This window comes from Peromyscus maniculatus, chromosome 9 (genome assembly GCF_049852395.1).
Source record: "Peromyscus maniculatus bairdii isolate BWxNUB_F1_BW_parent chromosome 9, HU_Pman_BW_mat_3.1, whole genome shotgun sequence".
NCBI lineage: Eukaryota > Metazoa > Chordata > Mammalia > Rodentia > Cricetidae > Peromyscus > Peromyscus maniculatus.
In genome coordinates this window covers 96,818,753-96,835,154 of record NC_134860.1, presented here as the reverse complement: position 1 = coordinate 96,835,154, position 16,402 = coordinate 96,818,753, and the positions used below count along the sequence as shown (strand labels likewise).

Here is a 16,402-nt window from a genome sequence, read left to right as displayed (position 1 = left end):
GCAAAGAAAGGTTTCTTAAAAAGTCTTTGAGAAGGATCAAGAGATGCAAATTCTTTGATTATTATTACATAAGTACATGACAACCTGCTGAGTCCATTTACCAACCTTTTTTAAAGCTGGTGTGGGGCTTGCCAGGCAGCGTGGCAGGTAAAGGCACTTACTGCAGTAAGTCTGGTGCCCTGAGGAGTTCAGTCCTGTGACCATATACAGGTGGCAGAGAACGTACACAACTGTCCTCCAACTTTCACAGATGTGCAGTGGCACAGATGTCCACACAGACACTCGTCATTCACACACACAATAAAAATAAATTCAAAAACTTATTTTGCCAGGCATGGTGGTGCACGCCTTTAACTCGGGAGGCAGAGGCAGGCGGATCTCTGAGAGTTCGAGGACAGCCTGGGCTACAGAGCAAGGTCCAGGACAACCAGGGCTACACAGAGAAACCCGGTCTCTGAAAACAAAAAACAAAAAAATTATTTTACGTTTATTTTATGGTGTCAGGGATTGTGCTTGTGAGGCAACAGCTTTGCCACTGAATTACGTTCACAACCCAGTAATAAAATTGATAAGAGTCAGTGTATATAGTTATATGAGGAGCTCTATCCATCTACTATGAAAAAAGTATATTTGATATCTTATGAAATCCTAAAATATCCCTTGATTCTATGACACACAGCTGTTTTTAATCTCACCATAGTGAGATTTATAGTGTCAAGTTCTTCACTATTATAAATAACACTGTGATGAGTATCTGCTCATGAAGCATTTTACATATTTTACATATTTAAAATACAGCCTAACAAATACACAGTGCCAAACTGTTTTCCAAAAACAATATGCTCATCTAGAATGTACAGATCTTTTAAAGTAGCGCTGAATGATAGATCAACAAATACAAAATCCATACATTTAATAAATTACAAACAAATCTTAGAATTGATTTACATTATAATTTGGGGAAATGCTTTACTACTTGATTAATTTTCAATTATGAAAGGTTTAAAGTTTTTTTAAACCTTAAAAATTCTTTTGGATTTTATTTTTCTGTGTATGAGTGTTTTGCCTACATGTCTGTCTATGCCAGCAGAGGCCAGAAGAGGGAGGGCACTGGATCTCTGTAACTGGAGTTAGAGAAGGTTGTGAGGCACCAGGAGGTGCTGAGAACAGAACCCAGGGCCTCTGAAGAGCAGCCAGCACGGTTACCTATGAGCCACCTGTCTCTTCAGGCCCCAGGAAAGGCTTTCAATTGACCAGTTTTCAGTTTCATTATCTTCCATTTTGTATTGACCTATAATTGCATGTTTTCATAACTAAGTACATTCATATGCAGAAAGAAAAACTAGAATTGTAAAATGCGTAGGTTTAGCTGGCATCCAAATACCATGTATTTTAAAATGTAATAAATATTTCCTCTCACTTCTTTAGAAAATTCTTAAGAAATATTGACTAGTCTCTATCTATTCTTCCACTTGTACCACAGAATTAGTTTGTTGGATTAAAAAAATATGCTGGAAACTGGCCAGTAAGACGGCTTTGCTTCCCAAGTGAAAGAACTGATTACTGAAAGTTGTCCTCTGACTTTCAAATGCCCTCTACCTCGCGCTCGCGCGCGCACGCGCGCGCGCACACACACACACACACACACACACACACGTAAACAAATGTAAAATTTTAAATGCTAAAATAGTAGAAAGTTTTCTTGATGAAAACTGGAAAACATAAAATCCCAACTATCCCCTTTCAAAAGGACTGTGTTTTGTCTCATACACACCATTATACTTCTATCATTTTCTTCATAGTGACTTCATTTTTCTTACATAAGAATTCCCAGTAATTGAAAGCTTTTGGTTGTTAGTATTAAAGAAACCATTTCTAAATTTTTTTGAAAAACAATTTTAGTCATTTTTGGTGCATATATTTCTGCTATTCAGATATCTTTTCTTTCTGTTTTTGAAACAAGGTCTCATTACATAGCTCTGGCTGGGTATGTGGGCCTCAGTCAGACCTGTCACCTGTCTCAGACTCCAATGTGCTGGGATTCCAGGTGTGATAACTCCTCCTGCCTTAATTTCCTCATTTTCTTGTGAGGATAAGATAGAGTTCTCTAGGAAGAATGAGGCTCTATGTAAATACCATACTTTGGAAGCTTATGTCAAGGGAAAATTGCAGAAAGGTACCTCTAATTTCTTCTGGTATTTTTCACATTCCAACTGGCACTGTGTGAGATTTCTTGCAGTTTCCTCTTGCAGGAGCTGAACACGTTCACTTTCAAAGGACTTCAGCTTACTCTGATGGAGAAATTCAGATACTTTGCTTTCTGTACTCAGCTGGAGCTCTCTGTATCTGAAAGAAAAGAAGGTGATGGGTATCTAGAGTAGCTGAGAGGGTTTATGGGAGCACCGACCTCACTTCTACTTTCCACACCACCATATTATGTTCACACAATCAATACTTTATCTTTATTCAGAAAAGCTTTTATCATTTAGTTAGGCATATGTATGGGGGGAATATGTACTATAAATATCTACTTGAATATTACATGGAATTTATGTGCCAATTATCAAATGGTATATTTAACAACACAGATGGGCCATTCTCCTAATTTCATAAGTATAACTGTAATAAAAACAATTCTAATTAACATACAAGTATGCTATAGCATACTCCAAGTTTGAAAATATTCCATGTTGATTGTGTTCTAAGAGAAAGCAAAGCAGACACTGTACACTTTTTCACAGAACCCCTATGAATCTAGGAAAATGTTATTAAAATTCACTTACTCAAATAGTGAGCTAGTATCATCTGTAAGAGATAATGGGACTACACTAGACAAAAGGTTGTTCTTTTCCTCTTAAGGAACTTACAATTTTCTGGGGAAGATAGGAAAATAAACATGAAAATCCAAGAGTGGTATGATTGGTTCAATATGATAATCTTGAGGTTATGGGAACACACAGAAAAGAGACCAACTTTCTCTCTCTGGTGCCATGTGTGCGTGTGTGCGTGTGTGCGTGTGTGCGTGTGTGCGTGTGTGCGTGTGTGTGTGTGTGTGTGTGTGTGTGTGTGTGTGTGTGTGTGTAATCTAAGCACTCGGGCTTTAATGCACATGCTGAAGGCCACTTCACTCTTGGCACACCATCACCTTGGGAAATAGTGTCTCACATGCAGGCTAGAGAAAGCTCCAGGCAGTGCATATGCTATACCTTGTAACAGCAAGGCTTTAAGAAAAAGTCAGCTTTAACGCTGTTTTGGAAAGCCCTAGCATTATATGTGAAAAGTTCCAACAATTCCATTAGAAATACTGTTTTAGGGGTTGGAGGGATGGTTCCGCAGGTAAATGCTTGCTGCAGAAGCACAAGGACTTGAGCTCCCATCCCTCGCATCCCCAAACACAGCCCCGATGGTACACATTCATCATCTCAGCACTGGGGAGACAGACAGGAAGCTCTCTGGTGCGTGCTGCTACACAGAGCAGCTAAATTAGTGAAGTTCAGTGAGAGACCCTGCCTCAAAAAGTAAAGTCAAGAGCAACCGAAGAAGACACTTGATAGTGACCTCTGACCTCCACAACCATACACAAGTGTACATTGTGCCCTCAATACATGTGTACACAAACATGTACACACATACTTTTTTATATGGAGAAGCACATATAGGTAAAATGATATGTTGAAATATAGTTCATAAACCACAAAGCTCACCCTTTTAGGTAAGGACAATTCAAGCGTATTTAATAAACTCACAAAGTTACGCATTTGATACAACATTTGTAGTGTGTATACATGTGTGAAGGTCAAAGGTAAAGCGTGCACACCATTCCTTGGGAACTTCCCATTGTGAGTTATGAGACCAGGTCTCCCTGAGACCTCTCACTGATCAGGCTAGGTTGGCTGGCCAGCAAGTTCCACATTCAGGGATCTTCTTGATTCCTTCCCAGTGCCGGGGATGACAAGTACGTCTCCCCAAGCCTGGCTTCATGGTGTGTAGCTTTCGGAGTCATTCTCTACCCATTCTTTCTCTGACTTCAACAACTACTAATTTTTTTAAAAATAAATTTGCTTACTGTGAATGTCTCAAATAGATTCATATACTTAGTCTTGTTTGATGTTTTCAAGTCTCCCTCGTGTTGTAGCATGAATCAATACTTCATTTCTTCTTATGGCTGAATAACATGCCACTTTATGGATATACCATATTTGTTTATCCATTTAACAGTTGATGAGCATCTGAGCTGTTCCTGCTTTTGGTCTATTATGAGTAATGCCACTATGAACCTTTGTATGCAAACTTTTATAAATACGCTTTCATTTCTTGAGTCAAAAGGAAACCCTATTAACTATTCGAGGAATTATCAAACTATTTTCCAATAAAATTGTATCACTTTATATCCCATCAGCAACAAAAAGCATGACAGTTTCACCAATTTCTTTTAACCTTTATCAATGTCTACGTTATTACAGATATTCTAATGGGTTTGAGTGATACATATTTATCATGCTCAAAAATTTATTAATTCAGTATTTTACTGCAATGGAAATGTCTCTTTACTCTATAGGTCAGGTTGTATTGCAAATTTAAATGCATAAAACACATCATCTAGCATGATGTCACACACCTGTAATCTCATATTGGGGAGCATGAGGATAGGGAACTGAAGGTCATCCTAGCTTACATAGCAAGTTCAAGGCCAACCTAGGATTTTTTGAGACTGTCTCAAAAAAAAATCAACCCATGCCAACCAACCCCACACACCATCATGTCAATACTTTTTCTGAATGCCAAACTGCAGGACATATATAAACCACGTAACTCAAGTAGATTGGAAAAGCAATTGAGAATGAGGTGCTGACCTTTAAGGTAATTTGTTTTGGAAAGACTCATCTGAGAAATTGGTCTTTTATGGGTTTAGACCACTTTAGGTGTTTTTGATACCAATGGCAGCTTTAAACATGCAATTAGACTAGCTCTAAGCACCACTTGCTCTTATCCACTACCTGGCACCTGAAAATTCAGTTCAGCTTTCATGTTCTTTCTCTGTATGAAAACACAAAGCAGCAGACACCATTCAGACACTTGGAATACAGGCAACTCAACAACAGAAAACAAGAAATGTCTCCTAGAAATCCGAGTTCAGTTTAGGAACGGAGCTTCTCCAAAACCAAATGGTAATTCTCAACACTAATTGATTTTCATATCGTTTTACCAGGGAAAGAACTTGCCTTCAGTCATTATGTCTTTGTAATGGTCTTGATTATTTTAATTTGCTAAATTGACCTGAGAAACGCTGAGCAAACATAATAGCTACAAAAGCAGGTCTAACAGTGAGGAACTAACTGATGACGTCAAGAGCCCGGCCTGCAGTTTCAGGTAACGCCCACTTAACTTGTTTTGCTCACATAACCTGTTGCGTTCTCCCGTGCTGACTCAGACCTCTCATCTCCGCCTCTCACACTGCACACTTACTTGAACCCAGTCAGTACTGTCCACACAACAGCTTCATGTTTGGCATTCTACTTGAGCAGAGTAACCTTGAGAGGTCAAATTTCCTATGACGCGCAACCAGAATCTCTGCCTCTCCTCGCAGCCATCCTGTCCTGAGCCTGGTATCTGGCTACATTTGTCCTTATGATGTATTTGTAACTGGTTCTAGTTTTCATAAGAGCCACCTAGACATTAAACACCACTTCAAAGCAAGAACAGAAAGTCTTAGAATGAACTGTTTAAAGAAATAGTCACTGCAACAGAAAGTTAAGAGCTAGAAGAACAAAGAGCAAAAAGGAGAAGCAAAAATCTGCTGTTACATAGGAAGTTACAAGAAAGTTAAACCTCAACAAAAGTTTTCCAAGTTGGGGCTGGGGGGAGAGCCGGTCAGTAGTGTTTGCCTCACAAGCATGAAGAGGCGAGTCGCATTCCTAGAGTCCCGGGAAACCAAAGCTAAGTGGGTGGTCTGAGCTTACAATCCCAGTCCCGAAGAGGCAGAGTCAGGCAGATGTCTGCGGCTCAGCTAATACTGTATTGTGTGGAGAAGAAACCCAACCCAACCCATAGAACACCAGAAGAACGACACTTGAATTTGTCCTTTAACCCCGAGAAGTGCCTGTACAACGGGGTGCACACAGCACACACGCATGCCCAGCACAAATTAAGGGGTCGGGGGGAAGTGCTGGCAACGAGATCATAATGCTAAAAACCAGACCTTTGCCCTGGTTTTCTTTCCTTCCTTCTTCTTTTTGCCTCTCCATGACAACTCTTTGAGATAGGATCTTCCCCAGGTTAGGCTGGCTCTGGGCTCACTGTGTAGGGCAAACAAGACCTTGCATGCTGATCCTCCTACTTCTACCTCCCCAGTGCTGAGATTACAGGGGTGTGCCACTGCACCAGGAGTCATTTATTTCCGCTCCTTCGGCCTCCCCTACCTCTCCTTCTCCTTCTCCTTCCTTCCTTGCCCTTTTCCTTCCTTGTTGGCAACTGAACAGACTCAAGCGCTCTGCTTCTAAGCCTCATTCTTCCCATTATGAAACTGATTTCATTTCAGTTCTTCATTCAAATGAGAAATAACTGCTTTTTCAACTTGGCCTACAAAATATTTATGGCTCCCCTACATTAAAATTGGACATGTATTCGGGAACACAACTACCTAATCTCATTTTGTAGATAAGCAGTGTATGGCAAAGTACCCAAAATGTATTGTATTCAGTGGTAATGTTCACGCAATCAACACAACCAGGAAATGATCCACATACTAGGAAATTTACCAGCTGCTCCTGTTTGGAAGCAGGACGATGAAATGGTTGAGGCAGAGCACTTGTTTGAATACAGCAGGACAACAGAGTATAGAAAAGGGAGGGCGGAGGGTGGATGGTGGTGGTGCACACCTTTAATCCCAGCACTCGGGAGGCAGAGGCAGGCGGATCTCTCTGAGTTCGAGGCCATCCTGGGCTACACAGAGAAACCTTGTCTCGAAAAACCAAAAAAAAAAAAAAAAAAGAAAGAAAGAAAAGAAAAGAAAAGAAAAGAAAAGAAAAGAAAAGAAAAGAAAAGAAAAGAAAAGGGAGGCCGGACCTCCTGACTCCAGGCAGGCAGTTTGGTGAAAATTAAGCACAGTGGCAGCATGAGGGAGGGATTCTCAGGAGCTGCAGGAAAAGCGCCCGCAGACAAGGCAACGCTGCTACAGTGCTTTAAGATGGCCACTACAGGGCCATCTTCTAATTCTATAAGTGACTGGGGCAAAGGCTTCTGGAACTGTTCTGTACTTGAAGGCAATGCTTCAACACAGAAATGTCCCTGGACCTCCAGCCTTTGGTGCAGTTAGCTGTAGGAAATGGGAGCTGACAAGAGCAGAAGCTAACAGATGTAATCAGATGAGAATAAAATCTTGCTCATAGCATGACTGCTGCTTATATTTCCATTTATTTCCCTCTTCCTTTGCACAAGTAATTTATCACATTTCGTTTGAATTGTGTGACTAATTAAACCAAGCCTTAGGGTAAAACCCACTACTTCCAACTCCATTTCTCCTGTAGACACAACCAATTTCTACTCTTCTTTGTAATCTTCTATAGCACCCCCAAACACACATGTGTCCTGTATAGAAGAGCAGACTCCAGTCTCCATGACTCTTCTTCTTCTTTTTTTTTTTTTTGTTTGTTTGTTTTTCGAGACAGGGTTTCTCTGTCTAGTTTTGGAGCCTGTTCTGGATCTCGCTCTATAGCCAAGGCTGGCCTCGAACTCACAGAGATCCGCCTGCCCCTGCCTCTCAAGTGCTGGGATCAAAGGCATGCACCACGGCCGCCTGGCTTGATTCTTTTTTATCTACAGCCCCTTTCCTCACTTTCCATTCCTTGGACTACTTTATTTGGCTCCCATTCGTTTACAGTGTGAACACAGTCATGATTAATTCTATCTCACTGACTAGTTCTAAGGTGAGAAACACTTAGATGGTGCTTGGACATGCTGCTGAGTCTTTATGCTTTTTCAAGGAACATCCTAATAACTGCCTGCTGTGCACGAGTGAATGCTGCCATCATGAAGTGGCATTGTTGGATCACATATTTAGAACTCTAGTATGCTAGCCAGGCATGGTGGAGGTCACCTTTAATCCCAGCACTTGGGAGGCAGAGGCAGGTGGATCTCTGTGTTTGAGGCCAGCCCGGTCTACAGAGAGAGTTCCAAGACAGTCAGGGCTACACAGAGAAATTCTGTCTTAAAAACAAACAAACAACCTACCTCCCCCAAACAACCCAACCAATCAAACAAAATTTTGTATACTGTCCAATTTCATTCCTTAAATAGTTATATCAAATAAGATGATACCGGAAATATATAAATGATAGTTTTTCATATATTCACAAAAATTTTCATTACCTAGAAAATATTTGCTATGTATGTTTTATGAATTAACCCTTTAAATACTGCTTGTTAGCCTTCTCTTTGATATAATTTGCAAAATTTTTTTTATATGCTGAGGATAAATCCTCCACTAAGTAGTGGAGGATCTGGAGGGTCTGCCTAGTGTTTATTCAATCATCAGGAACACACACACACACACACACACACACACACACACACACACACACACACACACGGCAAAACAAAACTTTCTATGTTATTAAGTACTCTTATCAATGTTATTTTTATCTGTATCATGATTTTCTACTCTATTAATTCCTCTACCATTAGACATTTAGTCTCCTCCCTCATTTCTTGCCTAATCCCTCCCACCAAACAATCCCAGTGTATTTGCCTAACATTATAATGAGCTTTCTTCTGAATCATGTTTGAATTTCCAGAAGCAAAATACATGTTTTAAGGAATCAGGTTGCTCTAAACCCTACTGAGCAATACCAGCATAATTTAAAGTTGATGGGTCATTACTGTTCTAACTTTGGTAGAGAATATTCTTATTTGTTTGCCCATCCTCTGACATACTTCTTTTCAAAGGAGAAGACTGAGTCATCATTTTCACACATATTTAGACACTATTTGTGGATGTCACTAAATCACAAGAATTTACATTATGAGAAAGATCCTAAGGAAATGATAGTGATTATAAGGGGAAATCTTGGAAAAGGAGGGGAGAGGGACAGTTTTACCTCTCAGGGTTTGACTTAGTAATTTCACTAATGGCAACTCCAAATTTTGATAAGACAAATCGCAACACTTAGCAGGTAGAGGAAGGAGGTTCACGAGTTTAGGGTCATTCTCAGATATATAGAGAGTTTAAGGCCAGCCGGGGTCTTTGAGATACCATCTCAAAAACAAACAAACAAACAACAACAACAACAACAACAAAACCCTCCCAAACCAAAACAAAAGAATAATTACTATTTATTGGAGAATCATTTCATGTTGATGTTAAAATAGAAAATACTATGTGAGATTGCGGTTTTGTCCATACATACCCAGAAACCAAATCAAAATTCTTTTAAATGAAAAGTGGGGCATCAATTACAGGAGCTTAAGTATATCCCCATGAAGTTATACACAAAGCTCTGGTCATGTGGGTCTTTCCTTCAGCACTGTGGACTTTTCCAAATTGAAAAGCAATCAGGTACGGAAAACGGAGAAAACTCCCGTCAGTGTGGAACTACGATTACCAGAGGGCATGAGAAAAGAATGTAAAAGGCAGTGGATATCTGTGCAAACGTTTCTATCACTGAGGGTTCTTCACCCAGCTAGCTTCGCAGCTGTAATACTACATCTGTCATTTTTGGCTTACAAGCTAATTCTTTAATGAATGTGAGAGATGTCTTTTTGCTGAGTTAAAAACGCTGAGTATGTTTAACAACTGTACCATGGATTTATGAGAATTTCAAGCATGCGTTTAGAGTAATTCAATGCATCTATCATATCATGATCAAATAAAATTGTAAGGCCATTAATAAAATAAACACTATGTAGTAATATTTGGCAACTTTGTTAAGGCAAAAAGTAGGTTTTCCAGGTATGTACTTAACTGATAAAATAAAAGTGCTTAACTGAAAGAAATAGAAGAAAGGAATGCTGTCTTAAAATAAACCAGAGCATACAGGACAGAAACTTTCAGAGTAGAACATTTTCTAACAGTGCTGCTTTCTGTCTTGTCTTTTTGGGAAACGTGACAGCACTGGAGGTTCTGCCTGACCTACCCTTGGAGCCAAGAGGATGTACTGTAGTTGTGTTTCACTGCACTCAAAACTCCAGCCCGCGCTCCTTTCACTGTTTGTGTGTCCAAAGAAAAGAATGAGATACATGAACTGCATTAACATCATTAAACTAAAAACATCATTAGGAGAAGCACCTTTTTTTTTTTCTTTCTTTTTTTTGCGCGGCAGCATGCGCCTATGAGGCTATCTATGACCCCAGCTATCCCAGTTACTCAGGAGGCAGGAGGACTAGAGGCTTGAAGTCAGCTTGGTGATGCCCTGTCTTTCCCTAACAAGACAACAGAGCAGGTGGTGTATAGTTCTGTGGCTGCTCGCTTGCCCACCATACTCAATGCTGAGTCTTAGACTCAGTCCTCAGTACTCCATCAAGAGAAAGAAAGAAGAAGGAAGGCCCGCCCTCTGGACGCTGCTTTGCTGACCAACAGCGTGAAGCAGAGACAGACAGTAGCAGGGTGGAGGCAAACCACAGAATACCAACGACTGTAAGATTCAAAGGGAGTGAAGAAGTCACTGGTGCTGATTTCTGGAGAAAAGTCATGTTCTAAAAAAAACCTTAACTTGCAAGAAATGGTTCAGGACTGCAGGAGAACACTCCTCAATGGGGATTTAGAAATGAGAGTCCTGGGTTTTCAAACCTCTTAGGTTTGGTAACCTGGATCATTCACAGGATTTCTTTCCAAATGGAAAGGATGACTCCTGAGCGTGGTTTTATATATTGTCTCGTCTGGGAAAATCACCTGAAATATCTATACAATTTCTAAGAATTCGAAATATCATGGCTCTGCCTTAGGCCAAATTAATCAAAATCTCTAGGGACCAAAAAAAAAAATTTACTTGAGTTGGGGGCAATTAAATGAGCTAAGACAAGCAAAATGGCTACAGTGGTGTCTTACACAATGAAAATATTTGTTTCCTTGAGTACAGAGTTCTTGTCTAGTTCATATTTGGATGCCAGCATCCAGTATATTAGTGGATATACTTGTAATTCATAATGAATCCTTACTGAAAGAACTAAGACTTTCAGGTGTTGTAAATTTTAAATTGCTAAATAGGTTAATAACAGGCTACAAAACAAAACCTCAGAAACCAATCTGATAAGGACAATTTTTTTTTCTATAGGATGACAAAGCTAGTGAGTTAAGATAGTTAACCTAGGGTTATGTGTCAGTGTGAGATAAAAACAAATTATATGGAAAGAAGAAAAGAGAAAGCAAAAATGATTACAGGTTAGGTATGACTGAGCTATAAGAAAGATTAAAGTTGCTAAAAATGTACAGCTTGGATAATGATAATGATGGTACAAAGACATGACAACATTCTAGAAACATTTAACAAACAGAAATGCAAAAGAAAGACCAATGCAATATGATAGAACCTAAGTTCTGTAATGAGTTAAAATTACAAAATTTAGACAATTTTAGGAGGCAAAGTGGCCTACTCACAAGAACATAATGAACCCTGTCATGAGGACACACAAAAACAATAAAAACAAGAGTGAAGAGAATAAAAATATAGTGATGAGAAGAGTTCAACTACTTCGGCAGTTCACAATTCTCATCTCTTCATTTCTCATATTAGAATTACTGGACTAGGCAACTACTTCTCAGTTATTCTGTAAAGTGTTACCTTGTGACTTTCAAACAAGGAGACAGTACATATACCATGCCAGCTAGGCATTCAGTGAATACATATACTCTAACCATATATTTATTTTTTTCCGCCTGTTCATCAAATGAAAGCAGCTAATAACATTACAAAAAATATTTACATGCTTAGGACCTAATCATCTATTTATGGCTAGAGGCACATGAGATTGAAAATGAAGTACCTAATATAATTATAAGAACTAAAAAATATGAATTAAAAGTAAACATTTAAAGCAACCTATAGTTCATTACTTTGAAGAAATAACTTTGCAAGTATTTGGGGGGGGGTCTCTCTTTTTCTTTTTCTTTTCTTTTTCTTTTTTAAATAGAGTCTCATGATCTTCCTATGTAGCCAAGGATGGCCTTGAATACCTGATCCTCATGCCACTCCCTCCCAAGTGCTGGGAATACAGGCTCGTACCAATCTGCCTCCATATGCATTTCCTGTTTTCATACCCACGCTGGCTTTCTTTTGTTCTTTAGGATGGAGGAAAGTTGGTGTATTAACCACTATTGTCTTTCATGTGCTACTGCAATCAAAACTCAAGTTATGGTTATATACATGTAACCATACACACACACAACATACACCAAAACCATACATCCAATGTCCAGCAATATTAAGTATGAAGAGAAACACCTAGAGTAAGGAGATAAAAGTGTGAAGGTACATAACTGAAAGGTGAAGACAGACAACAGGGAAGGTGCTCCACAAACTCAGCAATAGCTTCCCATCCAAACTGAACTCCGCGAATTTCTGTGCTCTTTCTATATATAGAGAAAAAACATGAAGTTGAGTGAACAGGGATAGGGGAAGATCTAGGAGGTGGGGGAGGGGAAGAATAGGACCAATATGTATATTGTACAAAAAGATTAAAGAAAAAGAACAAAGCACACAAAAGCTCTCTGTAGGAAGAGGAAAAGCTTCATTTGGGGTCAGGAGTTGAAGGTTCAGGTCACTAGAGTGTGGTGCTAAGAAGAACTAGAGAGAATAGCTATTTCCCTTGCTGTGAACAAAGACAGCTCCATGCTTTCTGAGCATTCCCAGTCTGTACATGAGCAGAAGAAAAGGCCTTCCCTGAAATAATCCTTAAAAAGGGCATGCCACTTCTTACTGATATCCTTTTGGTCCTTTGCATTGATTATTCATTCACTCATTATTTTGAAAGGGAAAATACAGGATAGGAAAGACACAGCTGATTGCAAAGATGATATGGGATGTGAATTCTGAATGCTGACAATGTTCACGTAAAAAGTAAGGCACTGGTAAAAGCAGAAAGGAAGAACACACTAACTGGTTATTTAATACCAAATGGTCAGCCCTGAAAACATACATACAGTTAAGATTATATGACTGAGCAGGTTGTATTTATGTAGTTAGGAATATATATGTATGTATATACCAACAATTAATGAAGACGAGGCCATAATTTGAAAGATAGGAGGGGCATATGGGATGTTTTAGAGGGAGGAAAGGGAAGGGGAAAGAATGTAATGATTATAATCTCAATTAAAAATAAAAAAGTGGGAGCAATGGTATGTAATACGCATCTGTTACTTATGTCTAAAATGAACCTTGCAACCACACTGAAAATAAGTTTTGAAAATTTTTACTAAGAAAACTTAGCAGTTACAGTTCAAAGTTCATAAACACACTAGGAAAAAAAAAAAGGCTGTCCCAGTTGCCGGTCAGCAAGGAAGACTCACGCGGGCAGGTTACCCCACCAAAACCCCTCACTGGACTCTGCAATCTACAAGACCCACACCCAACACCAAACACACCCATCCCCCTCCGGCCCCACTGACTTCCTGAGACACAGAATCTGCCAGCTCTCACTGGACCAAGAGGTGAGTGACTCCCACACCCAGGGTCCCACCTCTAGGACATAGGCCCTGGGACACAACCAGTCCTCGGGAACCCCCATCCATCGCTGCCCTGGCTGCAGGCCAGCAGGGAGGATTCCTAAGGACAGGCTCCCCCACCAACATTCCCCATCGGACCCTGCAAGCTACAAGACGCACGCCCTACCCCAAACCTACCCATTACCCTGCGACTCCAGTGGCTTCCTAAGACACAGAATCTGGTAACTCTCACTGGACCAAGAGAGGCTTCCTGAGACACAGAATGCACCAGCTCTCATTGGACCAAGAGCCCTGATAGGACAAGAGTGGCTCCATAAGACATAGAATCAGCCAGTTCAGATTGGACCAAGAGCAGCTCCCTGAGACACAGAATCTGCCAGCTCCAATTAGACCAAGAGCTAAGATTGGAGTGGCCCCCTAAGACACAGACACAGCAAGCACAAATGGGACCAAGAGCAGCTCCCTCAGACACAGGCACCTCTTGCACCTATTGGAGGAAGAGATGGGCAGATGCCAGTGCAAAAATACATACAACAACATAAAGAGCAATATGGCATTACCAGAACTTAGTAGTTCTACAACAGCAAGACCTGAATATCACAATGTAAAAGAAGCAGAAGAAAGCGACCTTAAAAAAACCTTATAAAGATAATAGAGGTCTTTAAAGAGGAAATGAAAAATTCCCTTAAAGAAATTGAGGAAAAGGAAAAAAGAAGGAGGAGGAGGAGAAGAAGAAAAAGAAATCAATAAATTCGTTAAAGAAAGCCAAGAAAACCATGAAAAAGCAATTAAACAGGTGAAGGAAACAGTTCAAGACCTGAAAATTGAATTAAAAACAATGAAGAAGAAACAAACCAAGGGAATGCTGGAAATAGAAAATCTCAGTAAATAAACAGGAAATACAGATGCAAGCATAACCAACAGAATACAAGAGATGAAAGTGAGACTCTCTGGTGTAGAGGATACAATTGAGGAAATAGATTTGTAAGGCAAAGCAAATACCAAAGCCAAAAAAGTCGTAACACAAAACGTCCAGGAAATCTGGGACACCATAAAAAGGCCAAACCTAAGAATAACAGGGATAGAAGAAGGAGAATACCAACTCAAAGGCACAGAAAATATATTCAACAAAATCATAGAAGAAAACTTTCCCAACTTAAAGAAGGGAATACCTATGAAGATACAAGAAGCTTATAGAACACCAAATAGACTAGATCCCTTCCACCAAAAAGGCCCCTTGCCGCATAATAATTAAACCACTAAACATACAAAATAAAGAAAGAATATTAAGAGCAGCAAAGGAAAAAGGTCAAGTGACTTATAAAGGCAGACCAATCAGAATAACACCTGACTTCTCAATGGAGATTCTGAAAGCAAGAAGGTCCTGAACAGATGTAATGCAGACACTAAGAGACCATGGATGCCAGCCCAGACTACTATATCCAGCAAAACTTTCAATCACCATAGACGGAGTGAACAAGACATTCCAAAACAAAACCAGCCCTACAGAAAGCACTAGAGGGAAAACTCCAACCTAAGGAAGTCAGATGCACCTACGAAAACACAGGCAATAGATAACCCCACAACAACAAATCCCAAAGAAGGGAGATACACACACATTACCACCAAAAGAATGACAGGAATTAACAATCACTGGTCATTAATATCCCTTAATATCAATGGACTCATTTCACCTATAAAAAGACACAGGCTAACAGAATGGATATGAAATCAGGATCCATCCTTCTGCTGCATACAAGAAACACACCTCAACTCCAAAGACAGACACTGCCTAAGAGTAAAAGGCTAGGAAAAGACTTTCCAATCAAATGGACTTAAGAAGCAAGCTGGTGTAGCTATCCTAATATCTAACAAAATAGACTTCAAACTAAAATCAATCAAAAGAGATCAGGAGGGACATTTCATATTCCTCACAGGAAAAATTCACCAAGATGAACTTTCAATTCTAAACATTTATGCCCCAATACAAGGGCAACCACATATATTAAAGAAACATTACTAAAGCTTAGATCATACATTAAATATCACACATTAGTGGGAGACTTCAACACCCTATTCTTACCAATGGACAGATCTGCCAAACAGAAACTTAACGGAGAAATAAAGGATTTAACACATGTTATGACTCAAATGGACGTAAGAGATATCTATAGAACATTCCACCCTAACAAGAATATACCTTCTTCTCAGCAACCCATGGAACCTTCTCTAAAATGGACCACATACTCAGTCACAAAACAAATCTCAATAGATTAAAAAAAAAAATTGGAATAACCTCTTGTATTTTATCTCACCACCATGGTTTAAAGTTAGATTTAAACAACAACAAAGATTACAGAAAGCCTAGAATCACATGGAACAATGCTCAACTGAATCACCAATTGGTCAAGGAAGAAATAAATTAGAATTCCTAGAATTCAATGAAAATGAATGTACTACATACGCAAACTTATGGGACACTGTGAAAGCAGTGCTCAGAGGAAAATTCATAGCACTAAATGCCCACATAAAGAAGATGGATAAATCTCACACTAGCGACTTAACAGCACACCTGAAAGCTCTAGAACAAAAAGAAGCAAACTCACGCAGAAGGAATAGATGTCAGGAAATAATCAAATTGAGGGCTGAAATCAATGAAACAGAAACCAGGAGAACAATACAAAGAATCAATAAAACAAAGAGTTGGTTCTTTAAGAAAATCAACAAGATAGACAAGCCCTTATC

At 39.5% G+C, this 16,402-nt stretch overlaps 1 protein-coding gene across 4 annotated transcripts in view; it reads right to left on the bottom strand.

The window, feature by feature from the left end:
- The window catches only part of Pibf1 (progesterone immunomodulatory binding factor 1), a 188,013-nt gene that overhangs the window by 79,110 nt on the left and 92,501 nt on the right, over positions 1 to 16,402 (bottom strand). For all 4 annotated transcript variants that reach the window (XR_013042572.1, XR_013042573.1, XR_013042574.1 and 1 more), the window contains exon 11: positions 2,181 to 2,346. Coding sequence is in view for 1 of the 4 variants with exons in the window: in XM_006978006.4 (XP_006978068.1) it covers positions 2,181 to 2,346 (166 nt within the window). In the remaining 3 variants the exon portion in view is untranslated. The remainder of the gene's footprint in view (positions 1 to 2,180; positions 2,347 to 16,402) is intronic.